The sequence below is a fragment of the Abrus precatorius genome, unplaced genomic scaffold (assembly GCF_003935025.1).
Source record: "Abrus precatorius isolate BTA unplaced genomic scaffold, Abrus_2018 Scaffold2, whole genome shotgun sequence".
Classification (NCBI taxonomy): Eukaryota; Viridiplantae; Streptophyta; class Magnoliopsida; order Fabales; family Fabaceae; genus Abrus; species Abrus precatorius.
In genome coordinates, this window is record NW_020874362.1 from 26,969,193 (window position 1) to 26,980,697 (window position 11,505).

The following is an 11,505-nucleotide window of genomic DNA, read 5'->3' on the forward strand; positions in this document are numbered from 1 at the left end:
TCAATACAATTAAATCAATTGTTCATTTACAATTGAGAAAATTAAGACTAGAGGATAGAGTAGATTTTATTATTTTTAAAAACTTTTACAAAAATCTTGTACCACATGTATAGAGGTGGATTAGGTTTAGTTCAAATCATTTATTATTTTTATTTAAATTATTTTATTGTATTTCTAATTTTAAGATTTTATTATTATTAGAATTTTTCAAAAAGAAATACTATTACTTCATAATTTTTTTGAATAATTATTTTTTATATTATTGTATCTTTAATTTAAAAATCTTATTATTATTAGAATTTTTTTTAAAAAAATATAGCATATACTGTAATAATTAATAAATATTATTATTTTTGTTTAAAGTATTATATTTTAATTTTAATTTTATTTTATTTCTAATTATGCAATATTAAAATAATTATAAAAAAAATTCTCTCGTATTAAATCTGATTAGGAAGCATGTAATATAAAATATAATTTGATATTTAATTCAAATTATTTATTATTTTTTATTAAAATTATTTTATTGTATCTCTAATTCAAAGATATTTTTATTATTATAAGATTTTCAAAAAGAATTAAAAGATATACTATAATTAGTAAATATTATTATTTTTATTAAATATATTATATTTTAATTTTTATTTCTGATTACACATGGTTAGAATAATTATAGAAAAAAGATTCACTTCATCCATAAAATTAAGAAAATATTACAATATTAATTAGTAATAATTTTTAAAAAAATGGAACAAATTTATTAGAAATACAATATTTTTAACGATCTATTGTAAAAATTTTAAAATTTGTCAATTAGTAATTAAAAAAATAATGTAATTAAATTAATTTTCTCATTTTTTATTTAAAAAATTAAAATAAAAGAATATTATAGAATTTATTATTTTTAAAACTTCTTATGTACATAGGTAGATTAAGTTTAATATATTATATAGAAGATTTGTTAGCATGTTTAAAATCATATTAATTTAAAATATTCAAATAATATTATGTTAAAATTACTTTTTAAAATATTTTTTATTTTAGAAAAATTTTATTTAAAATCAATTTTGCGTGATGATATTAATCCTAATTGAATTTTACAAATGCTCTTTTATACACACTTAAACATTAACTTATTACACCTAGCATGATTTTTTTAGCACCACAGCAACCTACTCCATTTTACAATCACCGTTAGCCATCACTCATTTTATAATTAAATATCCAAATTCACAATTATATTTTAATTATTTTAATAAGTACTATTTAGTAAAAAAATACAATTAATCATTCTATAACTAATAATTTTTATGAGAAGGGTGTATTATTTTATAAATAAATAAAGGTATTTATTATGGTATTCATAAATTTAAAAATATATTATATAATTTTTTATATTATCGACTGTATTTTTTAATGTTTTAAATAAAATTAAACAAAAAAAATTTTATTTTTTCTGTGATAAAATTTGTTTCAAAAACATAAAATCACCCAAACTAATTGAAAAAAAATGTTACAGAAGAAAATGAAAAATCAAACGCAACGCATTACGCATTTCTGAAGGAAGGTTCGAACGTGGTCAGAGATTCCACAGAAGAACCTTCTCTGACTTATTCTCATCATCCACACGCCAAACGCTTCTCTTTCGATTCACGAACGATCATTTCTTCTCTCTCCGATCAGAAAAACAATTCCTAATTAGGGTTTCAAAATTCGATCCCAAACAAAAAATTCCCCATAAGTAATCTTACCTTGCGACAGCTCTAGGGTTTCCATCGAGCTCTCAAATATCAATCTCGCTTTGTCTATGCCATTGAGAAGAGGCAAGAGATGTACAGCAATTTCAAAGAGCAAGCAATAGAGTACGTGAAGCAAGCGGTGCAAGAAGACAATGAGGGAAACTACGCGAAAGCGTTCCCACTTTACATGAACGCTTTGGAATACTTCAAAACCCACCTTAAGTACGAGAAGAACCCTAAGATCAAAGAAGCAATCACTCAAAAATTCACCGAGTATCTGCGCCGGGCCGAGGAGATCCGGGCCGTCCTCGACGGGCCTGGCCCAGCCTCTAACGGGGACGCTGCCGTTGCCACGCGGCCCAAGACTAAGCCCAAGGACGGCGAGGTTGATGGGGAGGATCCAGAGCAGGCCAAGCTTCGGGCTGGGCTTAACTCGGCTATTATTAGGGAGAAACCGAATGTGAAGTGGAACGACGTCGCGGGGTTGGAGAGCGCGAAACAAGCGCTGCAGGAAGCGGTTATCTTGCCTGTGAAGTTTCCTCAGTTTTTCACTGGTGCGTTTCGTTTGTTCGGTTAAACAAGTGAAGGACGTTTCGTTTGTTCGGTTAAACAATTGAAGGAGTGTTGTCTTGTCTCTGTTGAATGTTTTTCATTGTGTTTCGTTTCAGGTAAACGACGACCTTGGAGAGCGTTTTTGTTGTACGGTCCACCTGGAACAGGTAAATCGTATTTGGCCAAAGCCGTTGCTACAGAAGCTGATTCCACGTTTTTCAGGTGGGTTCATTTGTTCATTCTGTTGTTTAAACTTTGTGTGTTAAGCTAAGTTTGTTGTTAAAATAATCATTTTTCCAAGTAGCATTTCATGGAGTAACACTAATGTGTTTGGTTTGTTCTAATCTCAATTTACTTCACTTGCAAAATTGATGGTTGATGAAATAAAATTGTCCACTTGAATTGTTAGATTATGTTGATGTGTATGAGAGATGCTACATTCCTTTTGTTGTCATATCCATTTAGCTCCGGCGAGTTACTCTCGTCTCGTGTAAGGATAACAAGCTGTCTATCTACTTGCCCCAAGGGAAGCACTAAAAATGTACTGAAAGGGAAGAAAAGCATTAAACCAGCCCTGAGCCAAAGAGTGGAGTCCTCTAATGGTGAGCAAATGGATCAGGAGAATTCAGTGAGTGACTCCCTGTTGGGCAAGTGGGATCTTTAATTTAGTGAGGGATCTCTTTGTGGGGGGAGAGAGACTGAGAGCAGTCAATAAGATCTTGAATGCACAACCAACCTTAAATCTTTATAACCGTAAGCTTAATGACTGATTCATGAGTGTGGGGCAGGAACAGTTAAGAAAGGGGACAAGGCTGCTATTCTTGACCTGAGGAAGGAATACAGTAAGGCCTTTGCCTTATCTATGTAACAATCCCTTGAGAAATAAGGGCGATAGAGCTATTCCTTATTCAATAAAACACTGATTTTATACCTCTCGCTGTGACTATATTTTCATTTCTCTTCCCTATTAGTGTTTTCTTCCAATTTCCAAATTCCCTCAACTGCTCCTGTCTGGGCAAAGGGTTAGGTGTGTGAGCTTTTATCTAGTATTTTGTTATTTGCATGATTATGAGTTGCTTTCCTACACGTGTTGTTGGCATGCAAATTTCCCAGTTCTGGCTTAACAATGATTTTGCTTCGGAAAAAGGTTTTCTACCCTGTTATGAATGTAGGTGCTTAGGTGGGCTTTCTTTTGCAGCATGTTTTAACTTTTGAATTCTTCGCCAGTGTTTCTTCATCAGACCTGGTTTCAAAGTGGATGGGTGAAAGTGAAAAGCTGGTTTCAAATCTTTTCCAAATGGCCCGTGAAAGTGCACCTTCTATCATATTTATTGATGAAATAGATTCTCTGTGTGGTCAGCGTGGAGAAGGTAATGAGAGTGAAGCTTCAAGACGAATTAAAACTGAACTTCTGGTGCAGATGCAGGTAATATATTTATGGTGCCATGGTGGGGATATGTTGATTAGAACAGTGTTTTAGTTGAAATTACAATTTCATTATCCTGAACAAGTTGAGAAGCCTGAGTATGTAGCTGTAATGCTGTATATAGGAATCATCTATTAAAATTTCAATTCCTACCAATAAATGTAATTGGTTTCTTACTTAAGCTCAAAGATATTATGATGCTTGACAGAAATTACTCAATCTTGTCGATGCTGTGTAACATTTGCGGTTGTCCATGATCACTTGACAGCCAAGACTAGACTTGGTTTTTGTATTATGCTATGTAGAAATCTGTAAAGTAATCTATTTGATGGTTTTTTTAGTCATTTTTAAAGTTGAAAACATTTTTTGAATAAGGATCTCAGTCCTTTTTTATTTTGCTTCTTTCTCTTAAGCTGAACACAATAGCTAGCAGTCAAGGTTTACAATAGCTTTGGTGTCAGTTTTCTTTTTCCTTTTTGTGTTTGCCTTTTATCATAATGTAGTTTATCCACTTTACATTGTAGGGTGTAGGACACAATGATCAGAAAGTTCTTGTACTTGCAGCTACGAATACTCCTTACGCTCTAGACCAGGCAAGAAGAAAGTAATTCTGTTTATTTATTCTTATTGAGTTAATGGGGTTCGTTTTGATTAATCAACTTCTAATTGCAGGCAATAAGGCGGCGTTTCGATAAGCGAATATACATTCCCCTGCCAGATTTAAAGGCTCGTCAACACATGTTCAAGGCATGGACAATAATATATTTGATGATGTTCATTGAATGATTGGTCATATTGTATATTGTGGACCTAGCAAATGGTCTTACCATGTCTTTTCCTTGGTTGATAAATTGAACAGGTGCACCTGGGAGATACACCCCATAACTTAAAGGAAGGTGATTTTGAACATTTAGCTCGCCGGACTGAGGGATTTTCAGGTTCAGATATATCTGTCTGTGTAAGTTTGAATTCTATATGGATTAGCTGGTTACAATTATCATTTTATTTAGACAAGTTTCAAGCTAAAGGTAATTGGACCTATTCTACAGGTGAAGGATGTTTTATTTGAGCCTGTGCGCAAAACCCAAGATGCCATGTTTTTCTTTAAGAATCCTGAGGGTATGTGGATCCCATGTGGACCAAAGCAACAGAGTGCAGTACAGATTACAATGCAGGAGCTTGCTGCAAAAGGACTTGCTTCTAAGGTTATTCAAGATGCTGTAGATTTTAACGACAGCAGGACTGTAGAATGTCTTTATCTAAATGTTAATTAGAGAATAATATTTTTTATGATCTTTATTGTGCAGATCCTTCCACCACCTATATCGAGGACAGATTTTGATAAGGTACTTTCTAGACAAAGACCTACAGTAAGCAAGGCTGACCTTGATGTTCATGAGAGATTCACAAAGGAGTTCGGAGAGGAAGGTTAATTCCGATGGAATTTTACTTCGACGATACATACTGGTTTAAACATGTTGTGATTTGTAATTTACAGAGCTATTGGATCAAGTGAAACGCATATTCTTTAAGTTATATGGGGGATATGAATTCTCCTCATGTCCGGGAGTGGATTTATAGAAGTGAACACTTATTCTGCTTCACTTTAATTGTGTATAAGAACAGAATCTGAATTGATCAGAAAAAATAACTTGTATGTTAATATGCGATATTGGTTACTCATCTTGGTCTGCATTTTGAATGCAAGGTTCACAAATTTTATGATAGTATTAGGTTTGAGTGCGTTTCAGATTCCAAGGTGGGTAAGAATTCAGCTGCTCTGCTTCACCAAAGCCGCGATAGACAAACTGGTCTCATAAATAAAGATAGCCCACTAGGATATTCATTCAATCACAAAATCTTGTTCCAAACAATTTATTCAATTGTAATGAATTAGTTTACGATTCAAATTACTCCCTAGTAAAGAGTATTAATTATCCAAAACCTGATTTATATATGGGAAGAAATGCCTGGAAGGATAATTCTTTATTTATCGTGACTTGTCAGAGAGCAGGCGTCGCTGTATGACAACTGAATCAGAAGCCATCGATGGAAACAAAATTATACTATTTTGGTCACCTCTAATTGTTTGGATCGAAGGCATGGCCAGTTGATGACTTGAAGAGTGGAGTGACATGTAGTGGCTATCTAGTTACAATCAGTTGAAGGTCCAATTCCAAACGTGGGAGGGAGGTCAAATACAAATCAAAGTCTATTTTTATTTAATTATTTCATATACTTTTTTTTTTTTTTTTACAAATTTGAATAAATTAATGATATATTACATTAATTATTAAATGAAATTTTAGAGTGAAAGACTTAATTTGAATAATTTGAAAAAAAATGAAGTAGCGAGACTCAAATCACAGAAGTTGAAGTTTGAGAACTAAAAAGTCAAACATAAAATAATATTTTCACACCCTTTGGGCTTAGATATAGATGGGAGACTGGAATCCTTTGCAGACAATTTTTTCTGCACACCCTGCAGTCATTTTCTTGAGTGCAGGGGATCCATACACATAGATGGAGCTAGAAGGATTCATTCTTTTTTCTAGTTATGTACACTTAGTACCAGCATTTTTGTATAGTACCGAGATGGCCGTTTGGAATATGTGGTCGCCAACAACATACTTTCGACTTCAGACAAAAGAATGACCAGTCCTTTGAATTTTTAAGTATTGAAAACTTGTCATAGTTCCAGATAATGCATTAAAAAGTATCAATCTAAAACATAAGTGCTAACAACACATTTTTAACACACTCTCTATTATTAGTTAAGATTTTTAAAAATTATAAAAATTACGTAGATACTACTTTTTCTCACTCATAAATTAACATTTCTCTTTCGTACTTTTATAATTTTAAATTTTATAGCTAATAGTAAATAGTGTTTTGCTTGCATTTCTCCGATCCAATAATTGCCGTTTATAATTCTTCAAAATGTTGTTAGTTTGTTTAACATATTTTGATCTTTCTCCTTTTATAAATGCAATTTTCTATACTTTTGAAGAATCCCATATATACACTAAGTTATAAGCAGAAACATATAAAGCCGGCAACTGATTTTTTTATGGTATATGACACATAGGTTGGTTCGCTTTGGCTATAAAAATGTGCCAATCACCTACCAACAAAAATAGTCACTATTCCACAAATAACTTTCTATTCTAGACCCTTTTGGCATATCATGGGCTTTACCAAAATTTTAAGTTCTTTCACCCTTTTCCTGTTCATTGGGTATACTTTGGTGAATGGATCCACCCCAAGGGTAAGGAATGTTCTGAGTGGAGTTATTGATCAAATATTCTTTTTAGACTCACTTGAACTTGATGCATGATTGCATGCTGTCTACAGCTTATAATTCTCTTCTGGCCTTGTGTAAATTGCTGATCATTTTGATTTTTCAATACATGAAGTTAGTGTATTACCAACTTTAGTGTATGCTTGATTTAGCTTATTTGAAAGAAAGAATTTTTGTTTTTTCTAGCTCTTAAGTCAACTTCAGAAAAATTAGTGATTATTTCTTTAAAAGTAATTTCCAGACATTGCACTTAAACTAGAACGGCTACAATACTAGCGGTGCTTAATTACTTGTATAGAATGAAATTAACTTTGGTTTTTGCATGGATGCAGCATTATATTGTTTACATGGGAGATCATTCATACCCCAATTCAGAATCTGTAATCAGAGCAAATCATGAGATACTGGCTTCAGTTATTGGAAGGCATGTAATTTGAGATAAAATTCCTGGAATTAATCATAACTACTGATGTTCTTTTAAGCTTGATTTACTCATATGAACATTTCAAAACAGATTGACTTATAGCTAAGATAATCTTCCTTTGTTAATTCTTTACACTTTTCAGCATGAGTGAATCAAAGGCAGCAGCACTCCACCATTACAGTAAAACCTTTCAAGGCTTCTCGGCCATGATTACACCAGAGCAAGCTAATAAACTTGCAGGTATTGTATTCCACTATTACATATCTTTCAATCCTTTTCTTTCCACTATATTTGACAAGAAAATTTTCTGAATAAGAGATAGAAGACTGATTCAGCAATTTTTGGATTACATTAGTGTGGTCCCCAGTTAAAGAAATCTGAGAATAAATCCTCATGTTTAAGTGGGGTGGCTCCAATTTGTAGCTGTATAATGAAAGATCATATTCTACATGGAATACGTTAACCATTCACTTGTTCAGGCTCTGAATGACTTTTTGAATTATGTTTCAGAATATAACTCAGTAGTGTCCGTTTTTGAGAGCAAATTGAATAGACTCCACACAACACATTCTTGGGATTTTCTTGGATTAGACTCTGCCTATATGGGCAACCATATGGCACTGGATGCTGAATCTGATGTCATTGTTGGTGTCATTGACTCTGGTAAATACTGTTTGATACTTTCTCTTTTTCCTTTCATTTGGATTGCAACGAGTGACCTCAATGTTGGTTTTCAGGGATCTGGCCGGAATCAGAAAGCTTCACTGATTATGGATTAGGTCCTGTGCCGGAAAAATTCAAGGGAGAGTGTGTTACTGGTCAAAATTTTACACTAGCCAATTGCAACAAGTAAGACCTCTTTCAAAATCCATCACAAAGTGGTTTTTGTGATTAATGAACACTGGTCTAATTATAGAAGTAAACAAATTATGTGCTGTTAGAAATGTAATCTGAAACCAATCATGTACCTTTACTTAATAACCAGAGCTTTTAGGATAGTTGATTTATTGTATGGCATCATAGCCTCTAATGATCAAGTACTACTAGTAGTCATAGGGGTTTGAAGTGGAGATACTAGTCAAAGACAAAAAAATAAAACCATTCATGTGGCATTACCTAATAGCTTTAGCATTTGAGATGGTTATCATTTGCCAAATATGTCATCTTACTTGGAATTTGGACTTTTCAGGAAAATTATTGGTGCCAGGTTCTATTTAAAAGGGTTTGAAGCAGAAGTTGGTCATCTAGAAGATGTTGCTACCAAGATTTTCTTCAGGTCAGCACGAGACAGTGGTGGACATGGAACACACACTGCTTCCACAATAGCAGGATCCTTTGTTGCTAATGCCAGCTTGTTTGGCATTGCTAAAGGAACTGCTAGAGGTGGTGCCCCAAGTGCCAGACTTGCCATCTACAAGGTCTGTTGGGTTGGATTTTGCAGTGATGCTGATATTCTTTCTGCCATGGATGATGCCATTCATGATGGGGTTGACATGCTATCTCTTTCCCTTGGCCCTGAACCTCCCCAACCAATTTATTTTGAGAATGCAATCAGTATAGGAGCATTCCATGCATTTAAACATGGAGTTTTTGTTTCTGCTTCTGCTGGAAACTCGGTTTTTCCACGCACTGCAATCAATGTTGCTCCTTGGATCCTCACTATTGCTGCTAGCACCTTAGACAGAGAATTCAATTCAAATATCTACCTTGGTAACTCAAAAGTCTTAAAGGTGAAGTCAATAAGAAACAACCATTTCATAGTAAATATACAATATCGGTGAATAACTAAGGTTTATATATCTTCAGGGTTTGTCTTTGAATCCAATAAAAATGGAGCATTCGTATGGTTTGATATATGGAAGCGCTGCAGCAGCTTCTGGAGTTCCAGCAATAAATGCAAGGTTTCTTGTGCATTATATGGTTAACCAGAGTTTATTGTTGATAGTGATACATGTTTCAGATTCAACATAACTTTTTGCTTCTTAGTTTACCCTTTTTACACTTTCAGCAAAATTAAAATTCATTCACTTCTGTACTCTAGTTGAAAATGAGATAATATTTGTTGTAAATCTGAAGCTTTTTCTTTTGAAAGATAAACAACACTAGTCTCCCTGTCTACCTTACCATTGAACCATTAGTCAACAATTTGTGGATCCTTCGAATCACACCTGTTGTTTGGCTCCCAACAGGGTGTGTCATATTCTACATAAATGTACAGCAAAAATTGGTTTTTTGACATGATTCAATTTTTTAATCCAAATTCTTTTGATTGCTTTGTTAACAGCTTCTGCATGAACAATACTCTGGATCCTGCTTTAATCAAGGGTAAAATTGTGATCTGTACAATTGAGCAATTTACTGATGACAGAGAAGGGAAGTCCATAATAGTAAGGCAAGGTAGGGGTGTTGGAATGATACTTATTGATCATAATGCCAAAGATATTGGTTTTCAATTTGTCATCCCAACCACTCTCATTGGTCAGGATGCAGTAGAAGAGCTTCAAGCATATATGAAGACAGAGAAGTGAGTTTTAAAAGTTTGTTAGAAAATCTCCAATATCAAAGTTAGTCACCCTTCTTCATTTCCTGATACCTTTTATGTGTTAGGAATCCCATTGCTAGAATCTACCCAACAATAACAGTCCTTGGAACCAAACCTGCACCAGAAGTGGCAGCTTTTTCTTCCATTGGGCCAAATATAATAACACCAGATATTATTAAGGCAAGGTTACACATTAGACTATGTTTAAACATGCCTGCACCAAGATTCTTCCTAGTTAAAACTTTACATGGCATAGAAGGATAAAGAGGATATAGCACTGAATACTGATGCTGATGCTATACATAAATATGATATGCTAAATAGTGCACTATTATCCAACTATGCAGCCTGACATCACGGCACCAGGAGTGAATATTTTGGCAGCATGGTCTCCAGTATCAACTGCAGGCACGGTTGAAGAACGATCGGTCAACTATAACATAATTTCAGGAACTTCAATGTCTTGCCCACACATAACTGCAGTTGCAGCAATTATTAAGTCTCTCCACCCATATTGGGGTCCTGCAGCCATAATGTCGGCAATAATGACAACAGGTAAGTTGTTTATGCTACACAAATTTCTATAAACAACAAAAATCATGAGAATGGATGCCCGTAATTGTAATCATCCAAAAGTAATGCCTTTGTTCTGATGTTACAGCCACAGTTATGGATAACACACACCACCTCATAGGAAGAGATCCAAATGGAACTCAAATCACACCATTTGACTGTGGATCTGGACATGTTAACCCAGTTGCAGCACTCAATCCTGGATTAATATACGACTTCAATTCCCAAGATGTTGTCAATTTTCTCTGCAGCACTGGAGCAAGCCCAGCACAACTTAAGAACCTCACTGGGGTTCAAACTCAATGTCAGAAATCTCCAACAGCTTCCTACAACTTCAATTATCCATCAATTGGTGTGTCCAACTTGAATGGAAGTTTATCTGTTTATCGCACGGTTACATACTATGGTCAAGAACCAACAGTATATTTAGCAAGTGTTGAAAATCCAACTGGTGTGAATGTCACAGTTACACCAGCAGAACTGAAGTTCTGGAAAACTGGGGAGAAAATAACTTTCAGGATTGATTTCTTGCCTTTCAAGAATAGCAATGGAAACTTCGTGTTTGGTGCCTTGATATGGAACAATGGCAGACAAAGTGTTAGGAGTCCTATTGGTCTCAATGTACTATCTACTTATCATTGAGTGTTTCTTGGCTTATATCATTGTTGAATTGGGTTTACACCTTGAGAAAAAGCATTTATATCACTTTGTTTGTTTGCTAAGAAAAAGTTCAATGGATATCATCGAGGATTTCCATATAGCTAATTCTTCATGAGCACAATTGAATCTTTATTCATCACAATACATGCCTCGATGGAATTGGTTGAAATAAAATATCGTGAAATAAGTCTCATTGCCCAAGTTTGTAAAATAAGAAGGAATTGAAGGCTATATATTAACCCAAGCGTTTTTCAATATGCAATATATATATATATATATATATATATA

At 34.0% G+C, this 11,505-nt stretch overlaps 2 protein-coding genes across 2 annotated transcripts; both read left to right on the plus strand.

Annotated features, from left to right (window-relative positions):
• The first annotated feature begins 1,524 nt into the window (after positions 1 to 1,524).
• On the plus strand, positions 1,525 to 5,408 carry LOC113857920 (protein SUPPRESSOR OF K(+) TRANSPORT GROWTH DEFECT 1-like). The gene is made up of 8 exons (XM_027490222.1): positions 1,525 to 2,293; positions 2,408 to 2,513; positions 3,519 to 3,717; positions 4,242 to 4,310; positions 4,390 to 4,464; positions 4,577 to 4,675; positions 4,767 to 4,922; positions 5,025 to 5,408. Exons 1-8 carry the CDS (start codon positions 1,831 to 1,833, stop codon positions 5,148 to 5,150), a joined length of 1,293 nt encoding a protein of 430 aa, XP_027346023.1. The 5' UTR covers positions 1,525 to 1,830; the 3' UTR covers positions 5,151 to 5,408.
• Positions 5,409 to 6,904: 1,496 nt separating this feature from the next.
• LOC113859735 (subtilisin-like protease SBT5.3) lies at positions 6,905 to 11,199 on the plus strand. The gene is made up of 11 exons (XM_027492435.1): positions 6,905 to 6,985; positions 7,351 to 7,442; positions 7,585 to 7,682; positions 7,953 to 8,105; positions 8,180 to 8,291; positions 8,632 to 9,172; positions 9,249 to 9,343; positions 9,727 to 9,966; positions 10,050 to 10,164; positions 10,332 to 10,539; positions 10,646 to 11,199. Exons 1-11 carry the CDS (start codon positions 6,905 to 6,907, stop codon positions 11,197 to 11,199), a joined length of 2,289 nt encoding a protein of 762 aa, XP_027348236.1.
• The last annotated feature ends 306 nt before the right edge of the window (positions 11,200 to 11,505 follow it).

What these genes read in the sequence shown, in the direction of transcription:
- LOC113857920 (XM_027490222.1), top strand. Translation starts at nt 1,831, where the DNA reads ATGTACAGCAATTTCAAAGAGCAAGCAATAGAGTACGTGAAGCAAGCG. An exon ending in CTCCTTACGCTCTAGACCAG is followed by an intron (nt 4,311 to 4,389) that starts GCAAGAAGAAAG and finishes TTCTAATTGCAG; the next exon opens with GCAATAAGGCGGCGTTTCGA. An exon ending in GTTCAGATATATCTGTCTGT is followed by an intron (nt 4,676 to 4,766) that starts GTAAGTTTGAAT and finishes CCTATTCTACAG; the next exon opens with GTGAAGGATGTTTTATTTGA.
- LOC113859735 (XM_027492435.1), top strand. Translation starts at nt 6,905, where the DNA reads ATGGGCTTTACCAAAATTTTAAGTTCTTTCACCCTTTTCCTGTTCATT. An exon ending in GCAAGCTAATAAACTTGCAG is followed by an intron (nt 7,683 to 7,952) that starts GTATTGTATTCC and finishes ATTATGTTTCAG; the next exon opens with AATATAACTCAGTAGTGTCC. An exon ending in GTCGGCAATAATGACAACAG is followed by an intron (nt 10,540 to 10,645) that starts GTAAGTTGTTTA and finishes CTGATGTTACAG; the next exon opens with CCACAGTTATGGATAACACA.